This window comes from Rhinolophus sinicus, linkage group LG09, assembly GCF_036562045.2.
Source record: "Rhinolophus sinicus isolate RSC01 linkage group LG09, ASM3656204v1, whole genome shotgun sequence".
In the NCBI taxonomy this organism is placed as follows: domain Eukaryota; kingdom Metazoa; phylum Chordata; class Mammalia; order Chiroptera; family Rhinolophidae; genus Rhinolophus; species Rhinolophus sinicus.
The window spans coordinates 5,968,101-5,988,846 of NC_133758.1; the positions used below are offsets into that span (position 1 = coordinate 5,968,101).

General features: G+C 37.8%; 1 protein-coding gene across 1 annotated transcript in view; it reads right to left on the reverse strand.

The window, feature by feature from the left end:
- Positions 1-20,746, reverse strand: part of DOK6 (docking protein 6) — a 272,321-nt gene that overhangs the window by 41,724 nt on the left and 209,851 nt on the right. The window contains exons 6-7 of the mRNA XM_019729346.2: positions 19,712-19,850; positions 3,544-3,661 (exon numbers count right to left, since the gene is read on the reverse strand). Of these exons, the coding sequence (XP_019584905.1) occupies positions 3,544-3,661; positions 19,712-19,850 (257 nt within the window). The remainder of the gene's footprint in view (positions 1-3,543; positions 3,662-19,711; positions 19,851-20,746) is intronic.

Below are 20,746 nucleotides of genomic sequence, written 5' to 3' on the forward strand. Positions count from 1 at the left end.
AATGAGGGGCTTATAAAATAGTAAAATGTATTGATCTAAGAAGTTACTACATAAAAATAAACCCACAGTATAGTAAAATGTAATTTACATCAAATACATTCTATATTCATCTGACCTACAGTAATTACCTTAATCAGTCCATATTTTTTGTTACATTAAAAACAAAAACAGGCGACAAACAGCCAAAGAGGAATGTGATGTAAGACCATATAAGTAAACTGTTCTTCATAATTGATAAGATGTTTCAAGTCCTTAACTTTGCTGAAAGTTAGCATTAGTGAGATAAATCATAGCGTATTCTAATTGGTTATTGATTATATTTTATTGTGTAAATCCACATTGTCCTGCAATGAGTCTCTGGCAATGTTTCAAGAAATCTCAATGCATTCTGGCATTTTTTCTTGGATGCATATGGAATTATTTCTGAAGTTGTGTATCAGTCTAAATCTTCGCCCTCCTATCAGAGTCTTTTATTTGCTGGTATTATAGACCAAACCCCTGTCAACATCCAAAGTTATCATTACATTGGTTCCAACCGATTTCCAATTTATTTGTATTAACAACTCACTTTCCTTTTGCTGAGAAATTTGTTTTTATTTTCTCACTCAAATAGTCCATAGTTTCAGTTTTTCCTATTGAATATTAATATTTACTACTTATATTTATATTTAAATAAAAATAACCTCATGTTAAAAGTATGTTTTCTAATTGTTTCTAAAGAGGCAAGATTAATTTTACAAGGTCACGACTCAGGAAATGTAGTGTGTGGTTCCTGGCATTGGTGGAGGAAAGAAAAAGAGTGAGAAGCAAGCATCAGCTTTCAGATTCGTGAAATTGTCAAAACAATGCTCCTTCCTTGTCCCTATTCTCGAATCTTTATCCCACTGTTGAAAAAGAGACACCAAGCCCAAAAAGGAGTCACTTGTGCTAAACTCAAGTCACTAAACTGAGATTTAATCTCTAGCCTATTTGCAGTTCCAACTTCCCCCAGGAATGTAATCTTAACTGGTCAGTCTCAGTCAGTACTAGTGAGGGAATCTGCTTAATAGACCCTATTATACCCCCAAAGGAAAGTGCCTGGAATAATCCTTTCTTTTGTTTGACTTCCGTGTCCCACCCCCTTTTCCGCCTTTAAAAACGTTCCCTTTTCTGTAGCTCTTTGGAGATCCTTCTTATCTGCTAGGTGGGATCCGCGGCCTTATTCATGAATCTTTTAATAAAGCCAATTACATCTTCAAATTTACTCAGTTGAATTTTTTAAACACTGTTAAATATTTTCTCATGCAAATAAATAATATGAAAAGATAATAGCTACCTGCTAAATACAGGTTGTCATGTTGGCCATAGAGGGTTCGTTTAAAATATTGAATGCAATTACCTTTAATACGTGACTAAAATTGCTCTGATTGCTTTTCCTTGTAGAATGTATCGTTAATGCAGGCAGATAGTTGTTGTAGAGTTCTTTCATTTTTTTTTAAAAAATCTCTTAGTTCTCTTTCTTCTTCCACCTGAATCATTTCTAGATTTCTATCTTTGCGCTTGCTAATTCTCTTTTCCGTCTGGTCTGCTTTATTTCCAAGTATTTCTGATGCATTCTTCATCCCATGAATTCTTCAGCTCCATAATATCTGTTTGGTTCCTTTTTATAGTTTCCGTCTCTTTGGTAAAGTCCTCCTTTTGTTTATTGATTTTATTCCTGAGCTCACTGAACTGCCTTTCTAAATTTTCTTGTATCCTGTTGAGTTTCTTCATGACTGCGATCTAGAATTCTCTCACTTAAATCAGTCTTCCACGACTTTGAGTTTAGTTTCTGGAGACGTGCATTTTCTTTCTGTGTTACTGTGTTACCTTGGTTAGTCAAGTTTCTTGATGGATTGTTCCTCTGCCTGCACAATTGAGGCAGTGAACGCTTTTGTTGTTTAGATACCATTTTGATCTTCACAATTCAGAAGGTTGATAACTAGAGGTCTTTCTTTTGTTTTCCAGTAGATGGTGATATAGCACAAGTTTTTCCTTTCTCTGACCTTTGCTACTTGCACCTCCTGGGTCACGGTAGGGGGTGTCCTTGCGATGGTGGAAACTGATGACCAGCAGGATGGTGGGTGTCCCTGCTGTGCTCCTGTCACCTTGGTGTCAGGGCACCAGCACTATGGTGGGAGGGTGTGGCAGGCACTGAAGCTGCCTCTGCTCCTCTTGCCCTCTGCTGGGTCAGACTGTGGGGGCTGCACCCCAAGTACTTGCTCTATTGCTGCATGTTAGCTGGGGTCAGGGTGGGCGCCAAACTGTGTCTGCGGACACCGTCCCTGTCGTTTCCCCCACCCTGTCTCCATTGAGTGTTCCACATGAGCCAGTGTGTGCGTTTCTCAGGCGTGTTTGTGTGCTGAGCAGAGGAACCTTGGCTGGGTTCGAGATGTCCAACTTGTTCTAACTCTAAGGGGACACATAAAGGGATCTTACCACTCCATCATGAGGCCGACTGAACTCCCCAGAACGTATCTTTATGCATTAATTCCCACTGATCAAACTCTGTCATTCTAGGATTGAAACCATGGCAAGCAAATATTGCTTTAAAAATACACTATTTCAGTTTGCTTGTAACACATTTCCCCCCCCAAAACATTTCTAGTTGTTAATATGAGCAAAAGCTAAAGCACAAAAGGATAAAACACTCTGAATGCCTAACTGCGTTGAAGGTCACGATGGTCATTCCTTCACCAGATATTTATTGGGTGCCTATTATGTTCAACAAATGCTTGTTGGATGAGTGTGTCCAACTATGTGTTGTTAGCCTTATTTTTCTTAGTTCCTGCTTCCTGCAGTCTTGGCCCGCTGAGCTGTCAGTCAACTGCCTGTGGCTGAATATTTTTTCTGAAGGATAAGATTATTCATTTTAGGGCAAAGGGGAGGACTAGGAAGAGAAGCATCAAAGGGGAGGTTTCCGCTTTTGTTGACTAAATACCTGCTATCTATTAATTTGATTAATCTGGAAGGCCATTCCCAAGCGAGTTAAGCACTTATCATTCGGAAAACTACAAAGTATTTACAATTTTGTCTTTCTGTCCTGCACCCTCCCAAATGGATTCTACATCAAGGCTTTGGCTAAACCTTAAAACTTCTGTGAGGAGGTTTATGTAGCATGTTATTACAGAGCCTGAAGTCATCCTCCCGAATTTATATTCCATCCTGTTATGGAAAAAAGATGCTAAGAAAGAAATACTTCGTAAAACACAGCATGAACTAGACCCTGGCACTAGGTCCTTTCAGCTCCTGATAACATGTTTGGTATAAAATGCGTGAGTCAAGCTCCTATGCCAAATGGGGTCCTCAGCCCTGGGTGATTTTTGGAATTATTTTTACGAGTCTCTGAAATGATAGCTTTAGGAACATCGCTGTCAATCTCTGAGTCCCCACTAGGGCCAGTGACCGCTGATAAATGGAAATGGAGGAAAAGCAAGCAATGCAAATACAAAGCAGTTTGCGTGACTCCTGGTTCACCTGGAGGACGGGAAGGGCAGTACTGCAGATTGATTTAATGTTACTTGCCTTGCAAACTGTAGATCTCGCCAACGCTGTTCTGACGAGTGATATGATGCCAGTATGCGCTGCGAGGAAGAGATATTGACTTGGATAACGTCATTGGCTCCGTCAAGCTTGTCTGAAGCTGAAAGAAAAGGAAAAGAGGCCTTAGGCTTTATTTAAAATATTAAACTGAAATCTGCTCTTTTAAAAGTTGAGGATGAAATGTGGGTGACGTGTAACAGAATCTGTTATAGATTCTGGCAGGATTGGCTGTTGAAGGATAACTTTTCTTTCACGACTGAAAAAAAATAGGAAATGAACACTTGTAAGCAACTTAATCCCACCTATTAATGAAGAAGGGCATAGAAACATGGAACAACGGATTCCAAGTTGATTTTAAAGGGCATTTTGTCAACCAGGAATGCTGGTCGATAGTCACACCGATAATCAATTGTATTCCACCAGGCGAGTTCGTTTGCATTTCTATTGCAAAAAATTCCTTGCTTTACTATCAGCTTTCCACAATTTATTGAACTGTAAAATAGTTGGAAAAAGAAAAGAAAAGGAAATGGAAGTCCCCTCAGAAACAGATACCCTGACAGAGGATACCACTTCCTTTATACCCATTTCTGTGTCTTAACATTTTTCCTAACACCTACTTCTACACTTACTCAATGGCTCTTTTCTCTTGCCTTGCTCTTATGATAGAATCTTGTGCATGTTAAAAGAGTGTTTTCTCCCAGAAGCTCTGTGATAAAAGTGCGGCCCATTTTTTTATTTGAAACAAATTTAAGGTTAACTGAAGATCCACACACACAACGTTGCATCACGCGCTCCGGCATATGCCTAGTTCAAAGAGAACAATACTTGACATTGCATTTTCAAGAAAGAAACGTGTTTTTAGTGCTTCACACCAGGTTTTTAAAACACATCCAGAAATGGTTGTATTTGTTTTTTTATTTTTATTTTTATTTTTTACTTATTGGGGTGACAATTGTTAGTAAAATTACATAGATTTCAGGTGTACAATTCTGTATTACATCATCTATAAATCCCATTGTGTGTTCACCACCCAGTGTCAGTTCTCCTTCCATCACCATATATTTGATCCCCTTTACCCTCATCTCCCACCCCCCACCCCCCTTACCCTCTGATATTTGGTCTTAGTACACTTCTCTCTGATGCAACCTGAGCAAACGTTCCCTTTCCCACAGACAATGGACAATCCTCTGATCAGTGAAAGCTCACATTTCCCCCTTGTTCAGTACCTGACTTGGCAAAACCTGGAGCTGTAAAGATCATCTCTGTCAAATCTAGCAGTGGAAGCCTGTTTGCTGGCTGGGGTCTGCGCTTCCCCTCTGTGCTCCCCTCCCCCTAGTATCTCCCTTACCTCTGCATCCAGTGTTACCACCCTTCATAGAAGACGCTGTCAGGAATGTACCTGAGAGGATATGAGGCCCTTCAAAGAAAAACTAAGCACGCAAAACTAAGAAGCATTTACATTTTAACAGCAGGTGAAGCCAAAGGGCTTGAATGCATTTACTTGATTTTACTTCTTTAGTAGTGAGGCATTTCCAGAACTGCTACATCTTGGCACAAAAGTGCCCTATTTAGTTTATGTAAAAGTATGGGCCTGTTGAAGGTATTTTTTTTTTTTTTTTTTTTTGTAAGATGGCTCCAAATAGGAATGTTGCAGCCATTTTTTATATTTTTCAAAATTTGCTATGTTTGAAAATGTTTCTCCTTCTTATGAAAATAGGTGTACTAACCACACCCACGTCTCGTGGTTGGGAGGCAGGCAGTGTGAGGAAGAAGTCAGATTTCTAGGTTACAATAAGGCAGTGCTTTTCAGAATCTTTGGGGTGTTTGTTAACCATGCATATTTCTAGTTTTACCCCAGACTTCACAGCTGGAGAATCTCTGTAAATATCCTATACACACTAAAGCCATCACTCTACTGTCAGGGGTAGAAGCAAGGCTCATTTTATGAAATGTCACTGGGACCAAAGGGCGTTCATCTTTAAAGCCAATTTCTCATGGGAGGGGTAAATGTAATTAAGCACATAAGCCTTTAATCAGTGGAAGCAATGCCCATTAATAACATCAAGCAATCCATAAAATGAATCTCATTTTAATTGCTCTTCTGTCTACTCTATATTCTTTTTTCTAATGTATTATAATTTATTACTTAGCATACAGTAGACCATCAGTGGTAAATTCATCTTCCTGAAATTTAATGAAAGTGCTTTTCCTTCTCTTTTTTTTATTCTGGGAAACATGTTTCTTTTCAAATGGTCAGCCTTAAGCATCAGGGAAATGCAGTAAACATTTTGTCTGCTGGAAACAAATAACTGAAGTCACTGAGAATAATTTCCTCCATACACTCGTCAGCTGAGTTATCCCACAGTGTTTTTTACCTCCTTTCCCAATTTCTCACTCATCATTGTTTTCAAGTTCTAGGAGACCTTTCACAATAGTCTGTTTCTTCATTCATTCATAGCTCCTCTTCATTCTAGTTCAATCTTTAATTGCAGACAAGTGGAAAATTTGTATTGAAAAGTTGAATGTGGATATTCTCAGGATCTTGGCCAAAGGTACAAATCTTGTCCACACATCTCAGATGTTTATGTCTTCTCCTAAACACTGGAGGATGCATTCATCATCCAACATTCAAAACTATGTACAAAGTATGGTTATGAAGTGAATTGTGTCTCATCCAAATTGATATGCAGAAGCCCTACCCTGCAATGGGATTGTGTTTAAAGAAAGAGCTGTTAAAGAGGTAAATTATAGCTAAAGGAAGCCATAGGATGGGGCCTTAAGCCAATAGGACCCGTGTCCCTATTAAAAGAGGAAGAGACACCAGGAATGGGTGTGCTGAGAAAAGGCCATGTGAGGACACAGCGAGAAGGTGGCCATCTGCAAGCCAAGGACAGAGGCCTCAGGAGAAACCAACCCTGCTGACACATTTTCTTGGACATCTCAGCCACCAGACCTGTGAGAAAACTACTGTCCCTTGTTCAAACCACTCAATCTGTGGCCGTTTGTTATGGCAGCCCTAGCAAACTAATACAAGTATTTTGTGCCACTGACACTCTATCAGATACTATAGAATGCCTCTGATTTATCCAGCAATTTTTAATTTCACTATTACATTCAAGCAATGTATTATGATTTGGCCTTTTCGATGTGCACCATGACAATGTGCCAAGCCTTTTTATGAGTGGATTTTATTAGTTTTAAAGTCCTTCCGAAGCTTCTCTTGGTAAGAGGGTTCAACAAAATAAAACATATAAAAATCGTCCTTAACTTTTCATATTATAACAATGCTTCAATTAAAAGCATTCAGATCAAAACACAGTTTAAAATGCTATAGTAATTTCTGAATTAAAAGAGTAATAATGCATCAGTTTCATCTGTAGGATTTTTAGGATCGTGTGTATCTATCACAAACATATAAAACAATTTATATTTATATTGCAAATAAATGCCTATGCTTACATATATAAAAGAGAAAATGACATTGTGACATTGTTTCTAAACAATTGCTGTATTTTAAAAATTCACAGAAGATGAATCCATGTCTTCATAGTTCTTTTGCTTCTTATCTGTGAGGATCTGTTCTGATGACTCAGTTGCTTCAGTCAGTGAGAGATTCCTTCGGAAACTGTAAAAATTCTGCAACCATCTTGCCATAGCTCCCTCAGCATCTGAACTTGGACTCTTCCCTGCAGGCAACAGTCACCTGCTTCTTTTGCATGGCGTCAGGATTCAGAAAGGATGCTCCAGCTTAGATGTAGACATCATCTAGATCCGGAAACAATTAATTCCGTTCTTGACACACTTGCCCTAACTATTTGCCATTTTGGCACTAACTTTCTTTCAGTTTCATTCTTCTTGAAATAGCAATCAGTTCACTGAGATACTGAGCAATGAACCAGATGTTGCTTATTTAGCATCTGGAAAGAGTACAGGTCACAGCTCACTAAGACTGGATAGAAGTTAAAATATTCCTATTTTATTCAAAAGCTGCAACTATGCATCTCTCAAAGCCCACAGCCTAAGAGCATGATTTTGGTCTAAAGTGTGTCCTTTGGACATACAGGTAATTCCTTTATCTGAGCATCATATGGGTAAGTCTTAGGTCCTTCAGTGGATGAGAAAGAAAACCCAAAGCAAGGAACCTTGTATTGAGAAGACTCTCATAAAGATATAAATAAGGGTTGGCTGCTTCTGCTCATTCTCATTTAGGCCATATATATATTTACTTATTTTTTATTTGTCTACATCTGAGATTAGCATATGACGTCAAAGAGCGATCACCATACCATTTCCTGCTGCTACCCTCTTCCCTCCCTTCCCTTAAACTTCAGAAAACTCTTTTGAAAATGTTTGGTTGAAAGGGTAGTTGTTAGGAGATCATTCTTCCTGGGTCACTCAGGTTTTGCATTTCTTGTGACAAGTCTTATTCTTTACTATAGTTTCCAGTATGTTCATAGAGCAAACAGCCTTGGGAGAGACGTGTCCTCAGGGCAGAGGGCAGATTTGATTCCTGTCCAGGATAACACGGGTACTGTTTTCTTCCAGGGCAAAGGTTAGGCAGGTTTGCTGGCAGCCACTGTATATGATCAGGAGTTCCTAAACTCAGATTCCTCAGCTGTGACACATACATGTAGCATCCTTTGGGGCTGCTCCACGTGGCCTGAGGGACTCGGGGACAGAACTGCTGGAGCATGGAACTCGTGCTATCTGCGGTGCCATGAGTGACAGACGCCTCTGTTTCTGATCCAGGAGTCCATGTTTGCTGCCGGTATCCATGAACCGTAGCAGGCAAAGGAGGTGGGCTGGCAGGATCTTCTCTGCTTTTGCTCATCTCTGGCTGTCTCTGCTCTTCCCACACCTTGAATCTAAATTACCTTATTAAATCCTCTCTATTGAGCTCCCCACCATCGGCCCTATTTCCTTAAACAAACCCTGACTAATACAAAAGACCATCTCAATATGCCCCCAATATTTCAACACATTCACATTAAAGGTTTTCAAGTTGTTTCTGCTCTTTTGATACTAGAAACAACAAGTCTCAATATTAAAGGATATCGAGAAACTTAAACAAAAAACCACAGTTAAGTCAGTATCTTATCTAGGGGAAATTGTTTATGTATATACAAGTAGAATGACGACCACTGCTTCCCAAAGAGTCATCACTTCTCCTAAAGTTACTTGGCATTTACATTTTTATAAAAAAAGCATCACGTTCTCCAACTTCAGAAAATAATTTTGCCTATTTTTATAAGTCCTTTCATAGACCTAATTTCTATATTTGGGTTTTACTTTGGATAATTTTTTCTATATTTAAAAATTTTTCTTTTAGAGAGATTCAGATTTTTAAATTTATTTATGTAATTTAAATTTTTCAGTTTTTCTTATATATTTTGCTTTTGTCCTAATTCATTTCTACTGTCTGGTCTTTTCTATCTCTTCAAGTTGTATATTTGTATTTAAATTCTTTTTTGATTATTGATGAAAACATTTACTTCTGAATGTGACTTTGTCCACTTCCAATGGCTTGATAAGTAGGATAAAAAGAATTCTTTCCTAAATTTCCTCTTCTATGCAGAAGATTTCTTGTGTTCATTTTGTTGAGATGTTGTTTTTTTGTGCATATATTATTAGTTTTTAATTAATAATGCATTGTGGTCAGAAAACATGGCCTGAGTAGTTTCTGCATTGAAATTTATTTTTCATTTTTATCTAATAAACGGAAATTTCTTTATATGTGTTATAGGTACTTGAAAAGATGCAAAATCAACATAGGTCCTCTACACACACACACACACACACACACATAGACACACACACAATTCACTCTGTATTTCCTTCTCTATATATTTGCTTAGTTTTAAAATCTACTTCATCAGATATGAAGGAAAGTTTTAATTTCAAATTACTAATTAACATATTCCTGCCTATGTCCTCTTGTATATTGTAGTGCTATTTTATACATGAAAATGGACTTCATTTGACACACAAAGATTTCTGAAAGTTTTATGGTTCTATAACTTATTTTCCCAGTCTTTAGTTATATTTTTAGATTCTACTTATAAAAGTTCTCCCTGTCCCAAGGTTCAACCTCACCTCCATCTTTTAGCCCCACTCTTCCAAATAAATGGGTTAATAATCTCCTCTATTCTCCTAGAAAGTCTGGGCTTCTTTCTCAAGAAATGGCATTGTTTTTGTCCATTAAATCTCCTTGTTTCATCTGCACTTGGTCTAGTAGAAATTCCTAGGCATTTCCAACATATGTACAGAAAATGCCTTTTCTTTATTTTTCAGCTGAATTCAACTATTCTATAATTTTATATTCTTTTAGTCATTTTACCTGGCCTTTGGCCCAGAAATCATTTACATTATCTGGTTAAATCTTCATAAAAGTCTTGGGAGACAGGAAAGGGGTGAAGTGTTCCTCTTTAAAATGAGAGGAGGCTGAGACTTTGAGATAGTAATCGACTTTCCTAAGGCCATATATCCTCTGGAAGCATTGAGAATAGAATTGCATTTCTGTTCTGCACTTCTGTATTTTTTTGACCATCGAGAAGGTCTGTGTGATGTCTTTCAAATGAAGATGCATCATAAATAGTGTGACATGTTACATTATTTTTGTGGAAGATTGAAGATGGTTGCAAATTCTTGAAAAACCTGCATTCAGAAACAGGGCTTCTGGTTCCATGTTGTTAAATCTGGGCTGGCTGGTGACCGCTTTGACCACTAACATATGGTTGCTATGACACCATGTCTGTAGTGGGCACGTCTTTTAAGACCTTCAAGGCAGTTTCTTCGTCCTTCCACTTTTGCTGAGTCACCGTGTACTCTGAGGCTGCCATGATGTGAGGAAGCCCAAGGTAACCATGTGCACAGGCCATGGAGTTCAAGGTTGGAAACCTTCTTAGAGAATCGAGCAGTTCTCATCTTACAGACGGGAAACTAAATCTAGAAAAACTCGGAACTTCGCTCAAGGTAAAATCCCAACTATAGAACTTCGAATAGAAAACAGTTTTCTTGACTTCTGAATCCACTGCTATTTAGACTTCGATGCTGGCATGTAGTGGGAAATACGAGTTTCCTTCCCAGATATTACATTATGCGACAAGACAGCGTCCTACGTGGAGAGGATCTGTGCTGCAAAGAAGCAACAGGTAGGGCCTGACAACTGCTGTGATTTTTGTGACGTCCTGCTTACCAGCACCTCTTCCTGCTTTTACCACAAACATTTTCCAGGTTCCCTTGTTGCCTTTTACAATTTCCCTTTACTGTTTTGAGATTCTGCCTCCCCCTGAGATGAACATTAATGCTAATTTATATTTACCCACATAAAATTCATTTATATAAAAAATGTTCACAAATTAATTTTCCTTTTGCTCTGCATCTCCTTAATTATTGCCTAGAATTTAAAAACTGTGCTAACACTTGAGATGCAAATCTGCACAATTAGGAAAGGAAAAATTTAGCATTTATAAATTAGCCTTTCTGAGTCATTTTCTACGTGCCTGGCAACGTGCACAGTGGTGTCATACATTATCTCATTCACTATCCACATAATCTGCCAACAAATATGCCATCTGAACTTTACAGACGAGGAAAATGAGGCTCAGGGCAATGAGATCCTTTGCTCATGGTGATGCAGGCAGTGAGTGATACCTCCAAGTCCCCGGTGTTAGTCCATGTTCACCCTAACTCACTGTAAAGGAAATTACTGGATCCCTTTTCTTCAGGGAGCAGATAAGATGAAAATGACACCAACTGGGTCAAATCCCCTGGGCCAGGCAAGAAGGTGAATGCCGCCTGCTTATGCTGAAAGCAGGACAGCACAACGTGCGGCTAAGTTAGAGCTGTCAGCCCAGGAGCTGTGCTGTCAGCAGACCTGTTATCAGACATCATCTCCACAGCTGTCCAGGCATTCGACCTCAGGCAAGGTACTTGCACTGTTTTGTTAAGGTTCACCTTTTCCTTATCTCTACATTGGAATTAATACAATCCACCTTAAGTGTTATAAATATTTTATACGATAATGCTTTTAGTGTGAAAAGCACAATGTTTTCCTGTCTAAAGTGCTTGGTAAAGATGGCTGCATTATTACGGCTACTACTGCCTGCGACAGGTGGCTTAGATTAGATGCGTCTAGGTATACATGTGGTCAAGACGTGGGAATCTGTCCAAAACGAGCTATAAAAGAAATGACAATGACGGCAGAGGCATACACTCAGATCTAAGAACTTAACAGAAGTTCAAAATCCAAGAAATCTGAACATGAGGAATTGTTAGTGGGTATGCGCAGGTGGGAGAGGTGGGACACGGGTGGGAGGCAGGTAAGCAATGCTGGTAGCCGGGTGTGTGTGTGTGTGTGTGTGTGTGTGTGTGTCCAAGTGAGGGTGCCCATGCACTCACATGCATGCATGCATAACAGAAGCTGGGAGGGGACAGTCACCACTTTTTCTGTATGGTGGAGTTAAGAAATGCCTCATATTGGGGGGATGTGTCAACACGTTGCCTGGTATGTCTGAGACAAGAGGGATTGGGTAGGAACATATACTGTACATTGGAAGCACTACAAAAATACAAGTGGTTAGGAAACAGGCTAGCGTGATGTGTGGCGTGAGAAATGTATGTCAGGGTAAGAAAAAAATGTGGTGCTACTTCATATGGAAATGCTGAATACAAGTGCAATCCCAGTCGAGCACATTTAGTTGTATTTGTTTTTGGAAAGGAGCTCATGAAACTCAAAACGTGTATAGAAATAGGAACCCCAGAGCCCTGTAGGCAGCCAAGCTCAGCACTGTTTGGATTCATTTAAACAGTGACGTTTGAAGGTTTATGGGCACTTGGTTTCTCACACATTTGACTTCATTTTCAGTAGGGGACACCTCACATTTAATCTTCCATTTTATTCACGATAAATGGGAAGGAGTTAGAAGATACATTGCTGAGTCTGTACCAGACTAACAAATAAAATGTAGCTTATATAATCACTTAATGGAAGCTGCGAGATGTCATTTAAAATTAGACTTTATGGAATATTATTTTCGCTAGACTTGAAAAAAACCTGAATGTTATTACATATTATAAACCATGCATTAACCAAAATACTTTCATAGAGTATGAAAAAGAAGCTAGGCTTTAGAATAACATCAGAAATTATTACAAACATCTTCACAAATACCTTGAACACCATTCTTATCTGTAATAAGTAATGCTTTTAAGAATATACATAGTGTCGGTCATCTAGCTAGCCATCCATCTGTAAGTAGGTGCATTTACAGAGAGCTAGTGTTTGATTATAAGAAACAGAAGTACATGTTAAAACATTATTTTTTAAGGTGTTTTAAATAAAATTTTGCTATCATTTGATTTTAAAATACGTAAATATCTACTTTATATAATTGATTTCCAATGTCTGCATGTAATGAGAGCTGGGATGAACTTTTAATGATGGTTATACAATTTTACCTGTTTAAAAATAAAGCTAATTTTTTTTTTCTTTTTCCAGCCATTTTATGAATTACCTAACAATAATTGAGCTTTTACTAAAGACAAGGAGGTATCCTACCCCTCTGGAGTAGATATTATCATTGCTCCTATTTCCTTCTTTAAGAAGAGATCACCACGACACAGAGAAGGTGACTTGCACAGGTCACACAGCTCTGTGAGTCTTTCTCTAGACGACGTGGTTCGCTACTATGCTGCACTGCTTCAATTAATGCATGAGCATTTATTAAATACATGCCAGGAATTCATGACTAAGCTCACAGTCTTTGAATATATTGCTTAATTATATTGCCATGCAATTCATACATCAATTTATTAGACTTTAGCTTGCCCGCTACTGGCCTACATGTTTTTTGTTTTGTTTTGTTTCGTTTTTTCCCTTTTCTTCTATTTTACAGCACTGTCTCAAAGAGAAGGCAGTCAGATTATTTGGGTCATATGTGTGTATGTCATAATTACACATTTGTATGCTGACTGTGGGGCAGAGCCAGGAGTGCAGTTTCTAGGCTCTCGGCCTCACGTGGAAAGCTGCTGGCTCAGGAAGTAAATGGCCATCGACAGTGATTGGCTGGCCATCAGCTGTGGCTAGTTGGCTGTCAGCTGTAACCAGTGAGCCATTAGCCACTAATATAACTGCCGTGGCTACGCTAGCAGAAAATGGGGGCTAGCAAGAAGGTGGTGGCTGAGCTAGCAAGTGGCGGAGTGAGGGCTGTGGATCATGTGGTTCCTGTTTCCTGAGTCTCCAACCCAGCCGCCAGCGAGACTATAGTGGTATGACTCCCTTATCTATGGCTCCGTGGGTGTTGCTCTTTGGCCTCACCATATCCTGTGTTTTTATGTGGGGAGCGGGAACAGAGACCCCGCCTGACACCCCGCGTGACACTGAATCATCTTGGTTGACCTTTGAAATCTATTGTTTTACTTTAAGGAAATCATTTTTGTTATTGCCATGAACATATTGTATGCCCACGTATAAATAAGTCTACCCTACTTAAAAGAAAAAAAGAAAAGAATTCTTGTAGAGTTTCCTTATTATTGCTCGATTCTGGCAATACAAATAAAAGAAACAAAATTGTATTTTTTAACATGGAAATTGCACTCTTTTCTGTTAGGCAGTCATTTTCCTTATATGTTATCAACTCGAATCAAATCAATTAAATATAAAATATTATCTATCTATCATTTATCTATTTATCTTTCTATCATCTACATTTTCGAAAATGACATCTAGAGTATCCACAACAAATTTTGAGGAAAAAGAATGTGATGTAAATAAAATCCTTACCATTATATTGTGTTACAGCATGACTTAGTAGAAAACTTACACACGGCTTTCTCAACATTTCCTTCTCATTTGTGTATTTATGCAGAAATGTGCATTCTTCTTTGTGTTTGTGTGTTGGTTTAAAGACTAAATTTTCTTTAGTATTCTGAAACTGGAACAATAGTAAGTGAATTGATTAATTAGCATCATGGGCCCACTTTAATTGTTGACTATAGTAATTTGTTCTAATTGAGCTTGTGTTGGTTTATTGCAATCAGTGTCTATCAATCAGTAAAATTAAATTTCACAATTTGGCATTTCCCAGCAGAGAACTGGTCATTGTCAATAATATTGAGGGCTCTTGTCTTATGATTAGTAATTGATAATAGTGAGCAATAGGTTCATGAATAGAACTTTGAACAAAGGATTTATTATCAGATAATATCTACATATTAGATATTACATACCATTTACAATCACAAATCACACATTTAAACTTTTCCTAGAATTTCTTAAACTTCTCTGAACATACTTAGAAAAGAGATTGCAAAAAGTGTTAAAATTTTTCTGTGTCCTTCTCAGCAGACTATTATGCTTCCAGATTCCTCACATTTTCAATGTGGGAAAACTCATTATTATTATTATTTTCATAGCTGATAGGGATTCCTGCAGAATGTGGGTATGAAGAATGCTTTCACTAAAAGGGAAGCCAAATGGCTTAGGATAGAGCCCATTCTGGAAGGCTTTCTCATTCCTTCAAAAACTAAAAATACATACATGGTGCTCATACCCGTGTTAGATATACTTGAAAGGAACTGAGAGGTATTATTTAGCCACAGTAAGGAAGAACAATTCAGTGTCTTCACAATATGCCTTCTAACAGGTATTATGGTGTTTTATGCACTCTAAGATGGCATCAGTTGACAGATAACATTATTTTATGAGGCCCCATGAAAGAATAGTGCTACTAATTAAACTGAAACTCACATTTGACTGGAGAGATATTCAAATGTGAAAACAAATGTGCAGTTTGGAATTGACGCAATATAATAGTATTTCCCCATTCATGCAACTATTTAGACAACAAATTATTTCATAAGCGGAAAGTAGTCAATACTTGGATATGTTCCATGATCAAATATAAATCCAGAAGAGCAAATTCACTTCATGTTGAGTCACTATTTGAGTTTTGCATGAAGCTAGCCACTTTGTCCTGTGACCCTCCCCACTTTGCCTTCTGCTCAGATCGATGTGGCAGCAGCCACATCTCCTTGCCGAAGAGAACGGCGGAGTAAGACAGTGCTGCTTCTTCATCAGAAATGTCTTTTCATCTTACACTGTACACGGAAATAAGATAATTTGTTTTTAAATGATTATTGTTCAAAAGAACGAGAATGATCTCTGAAATGGAAACGCGTTCTAGAGGTGCTGCTTGTTTAAATATCTAGCTTTAATAATATCTCCACATCGATGAATCTCAGGAGTGTCTCAGAAATAGCACCAGTTTAAAATTCATTGCCGTGGCTCCATTCTCCCACACATTCCCCCAAACCAAGACTCTTTTTAAACGAGACTGGATTGGGATGAGTAAGTCAAGAAAATGTTGAGGCGACTTAAGACTGCTTTCCCTTTGTCTCCTATGAACTTTGTCCGTTCCTCACTTAGTAGGTAGAGGAGTGAGAGGCTGAAGCAAAAGGGGGCCGTTGTCTCCTTGTACTGCAGAAATCAAGGGAAGGGAGGTTGGACTGAGGACCTTCCAATAAGTTGATTATTCAAGAAATCAGTCAGGCTCCATTGTCATGATTATATGAATAAGCCCAATGGGTGTTTTGGTATCACTGACCAACATTTGGTGACGGTGATCTCTGACCCATCTGATTCAATTAGTTACATTAAGGTGTAGAAGAGTTTTGATGTTTTAAGGAGTAGAAGAACATAAAATAATCTTAGTCTGGGTTGTATTAACTATTCGATCCCATAAAATTCTGGGCCACTTAGAAGGAAGGAACATTCTTATTCTTCTCTTGTATTCCTTATGCCACCACGCAGAGCACTGAGCACAGAGTAAGTGCTCTATAAACCTGTGAATGGTTAATGACTAGCTAACCTCCATCTAAAAACTCCTTAATTGAGTCAATTAATATTAATTAATTCTTTCGTTATCATTCTCAGTGAAGGAAACCAAAATATACACTTTTTACAGCCTTACCAATTTAGCGATTCTTTTTTATCCAGTACCGTCAGTGCAAATGTACTGTTTAATTCACACTGTTTTTCCAGATATTAGATTCTTCAAGCAAGAATAGAAATATTGCCTAGCTTAGATTATGGTGATATATCAAAATATGTTTATTCATATGTTCCCCTAGAAGGAAGGTAATAAACAAGGGCAAAACAAGGTTTTACAACCATATGATGTGAAAAGATTTTATTGGATTCTTTCTCTGACAGTTAAGAAATGGTTGTTGAACTATTTCTTATTCATGTTTGTTTATCTATCAAGGTAGTAACACTCCAGAATCACCTGTCTTTAAAAAGATGCAAGCAAATGTTTCAGTTGCCTGAGAATCTATGTTTGAAGCACTCATTGCTTACATAACTCATTGGTAATTTAATCTTGTAAAATCATTTTAATCACATTAAAAATATATAAACATTTTCTATCAGATCAATATTAATCTCCAATGGCCCAGTTTTAAAACTTGGAAGGCCAATGAACAGGGTCATCTTATTTTGTATTAGATACATACTAAATGAAATGCACCATTTTTATATTTTAGATAGGTTTTCTGGTACCTTTCCAACTCCCAAGTTACACTTTCGTCTAGTTTATAGCACAAACCTTCATTTTATTTTAAATAAGCAAATGAAGAGTTACTGCTTCATAAATATTTCATACTTGTTGGAACTTTGTTTTTAAAAGAGACTTGTGCATGTAAAGGCATTCTCTTAAAATAAAAAGAAAAACTTGTGTCTTAGCGACCTGGAAACCTTTGCCTATGTTTGTAGAATCTGGGGAACTTGGACAGCTCTCAAGTTGTGGTACCATGTCCTCTGAAATGCATCATTCAGAGTTCAGCTTACTCTGAAAGGGGACCAGATCTGGAGTAATTTTATTAGTATCAACCTTCAGAGAAAAGCATAGCTGTGCAATCATTTTTTGAAATTCAACCAAACACTCCTTTTACATGTATGTACAAACGTGATGGAGTCTCTGATTTTGTGATTTCTAGAAACATTTGGATTCTTTGTTGAGCTGTACTGAGGCTGCTATTTCAACATCTGCCCCGCTCCCCCTTCTATCTCAGAGCACCCAGGTCCCTGGTGGTGTCCTCCAGCTTTACACTCCCTGAGACCTTACTAAGTGGACCGACCGTCTCTAACGCCTAATTAGAGATGACAACTCCCCTCCCCGGACTTGTTTCTCAGTGACACAGGACGTGATAACACACAACAGCATCAAGAGCAAATCCAATGAAATTTGGTTTTGCAAATTTTGGGCACAAGTTGTTAGACATACTTGAAAGGGATGAAAATATATTAGTTAGCTACCCTTGGGAAAGACAATTTAGTGTCATCACAAACATTGCAAATCATAATTATTCAAAATCACTCCTACAGAGGGGTCATCATCATAATAATGAATCTTTTCATGGTATTTTCTATGTGCCAGGTCTATTCTCAGCACTATATATATATATATCTCAATGCACAGATACCTCATAACAACCAAATAAGTAGAACTAGTATGTCCCCACTTTACAGACAAAGGAAAGTGAGACATATAGAGAGTAAATAACTCACCCAAGCCCAAATTTACGCAGCCAGTAATTGGAGGAATTGGGAAGCCCGGACAGACTGAGTGCTTTCCTTTATGGCACACAATGATGGTGGTATGCAATATCTCTTGGCATTTCCTTCATGAAAATATAATTTAAATGACTGTACTGATGAATATTTTGCCTGTTTGGAACAACTATAAGTAAAGAAGAACTACAACTGTTCACTAACAGCAAGTGACATCACAATTTTTAATTGTGGTTGCAAATGAGCTTCAGCAGATTGCAAATATGGGCTGATAATGAATGTGTAAGATTCTGAAATCATTTGAAATTTGGTAGTTATAGTCTTTCATCTGATTTAAGCCACTGGAAAAAATGTTATATTAATTTAGATGACTGTTACAATGGTTTAAGTTTATCCCCAATCTAGAAGACTAAGTCATACCAACCTCTTATTGATACATCCTTAATGAATCCCATAGTCATACTAATAATCCTAGTAATGTTCAAGCTATCCACTCATCCCCGTGGAAGGCTAAATGTCCTGTCTGAGCCTGACTTGACTTGTCACCCTTCAGTATTAAGAGAGCTCTTTAAACCTCATCCTAGATAAAGAGACACAATTATATATGCAATATTGAGAAAATTACAAATGCACTAAGAATAATGTTAACATCATTTGCTAAACTACTTTGTTATATTTGAAAGAGACCTTTTCTATTCTTTAAAATGTTATGTAACTGAGAATTTAAAAAATCAAAACTCATATGATACTAGATCTCTAACTCCTTTGTTGTAAACAGAAATAGAGTTACAAATGTTCTTCTGATGAGTGACCCACCCATTTTCTACAGCTTCACTTGTCCTCTCACGGATACAATATAACGCATTTTCATAAATCCTGAAGAAATAGAGAATATTCACCTCTTAAGATTATAGCCAATAATCATTCCATTGTTTGCTCTTCAAAGTAGTTAGTAGCAAAGCTTATAATTTTTTCCAGCTACTTGTAAAATTTACTATTTCAGGTTGTTTACTAAAGTATTTCTTAGTTTGATCCTGAAAGTGTAGGTAGCATATTTCCAGGACAGGATCATAGACAAATCATTCTGTCGGTAAACAGTGTAACCTCCTTCTGCAAACATTTTGTTATTGGCTCTGAAATATACACGGGAAGAGCGAGACATTTCAGAGACTCTAGGATAAAGGTAAAGACCAGAAGAAAAGTGGAATCCTTTCTGGTACTAACTTAATTTTCCTAGTTATTCTGGGCCGACATTTAAATCTCTGTGGAGATATGCCCCGAGCAATGCTTCTTATTTCAGTCTCTATGCACTCCACCCCTTTTTGGGTAACGGTGGTAACAGGTCATAGGTAGACAGACGGAGTGCAGAGCTCCCTGTTAGCAGCCATAAATTACTTCTTTTGTCATAAGCTGAATAGGGTATTAGAGAGATGAGATTTAGTAACTGGGATGAGCTCTTGGGGCTGGGGTGGGGGTGGACACTGGGGTACGGACATGAATGGACCCACATATAAACGATGTGCATGAGACCTCAGTGACATTCATTTCCAAGCTGTTCGGTTACAAAGGAGGGAGCCTTACCCGGGCCTTCTGTTCCATTTCTAGCATTAATCTTTCATGTTGCTCAGCTATGGCCAGTGTCGCAGAATGGACCTTCTGATAGATCATTTCTCCTTCCCTTGTTTGAAAAGTGAATAGTCCTTCTCCTGTATCACACATTCTGTGAGAATAGAGATAGGGAAAGAGATGGGTCTTCATGTGTTCAAGTGCATAACGGTTTGCCATGTAAAAAATACCCTCGCCCTGTGTTACCCTCTTCCTGGACTGTCACAGGAGGCAGTGAAGCAGATTCCTCTTTGATCCAACCAATCAACCAACCAACCAACCAACACGTGTTTAAATGGCATATGAGAATGGAACTCAGGGTGAAAATCCATGTACATTAGGATTTTTAAAGATGCAGTGTTCACAACAGTGTAAAGGAACCTATAAAAGTGGTTTAGGTTATTGCAATGCACGTCTTACCAATATTTAAAGAATAAAAATGAAGTCTTTTTTTTTTACAGGATTTTCACATTTGTGATATCATAGCACTATTTCCTATGACTTGATAACTCTTGAAATTTAAAAAACTTAAGAAAAAATTTGCAATTATATACTCATTGCAGTAGGAACCAATGAGAAGATTACAAAATTTTACTTTATAAATTTGTATTCATAGGCTGAAACTTTTATTTAAACCAAGCAATCCTTAAGTAGAATCTTGGTGTAGTCTAGGAAATTCACATGGCATGAAGGAGACTATTTTATTTGGTTTGATTTTTGGCTCTCCCACTTACCAGAAGTGTGACTTGGGGCAAGTTGAATAACTTGCCTGTACCTCCTTTCCACGTCTCTAACACAGGAAAAACAATGGTACCCATCTCATAAGATCTTTACGACACTTAAAAGTCTTGATATGTAAAATATTTGTAGTGTAACTTAGCACATATTAAGTGCTCAACTATTTTCATCATTGATAAAGTGTGGAACTAATTCCAATATCTATTTTAGAGAAATGGTTAGCTTAATTATAGTATTTTTTTCTGATGGACTATAATGCAACTATTTCTATGT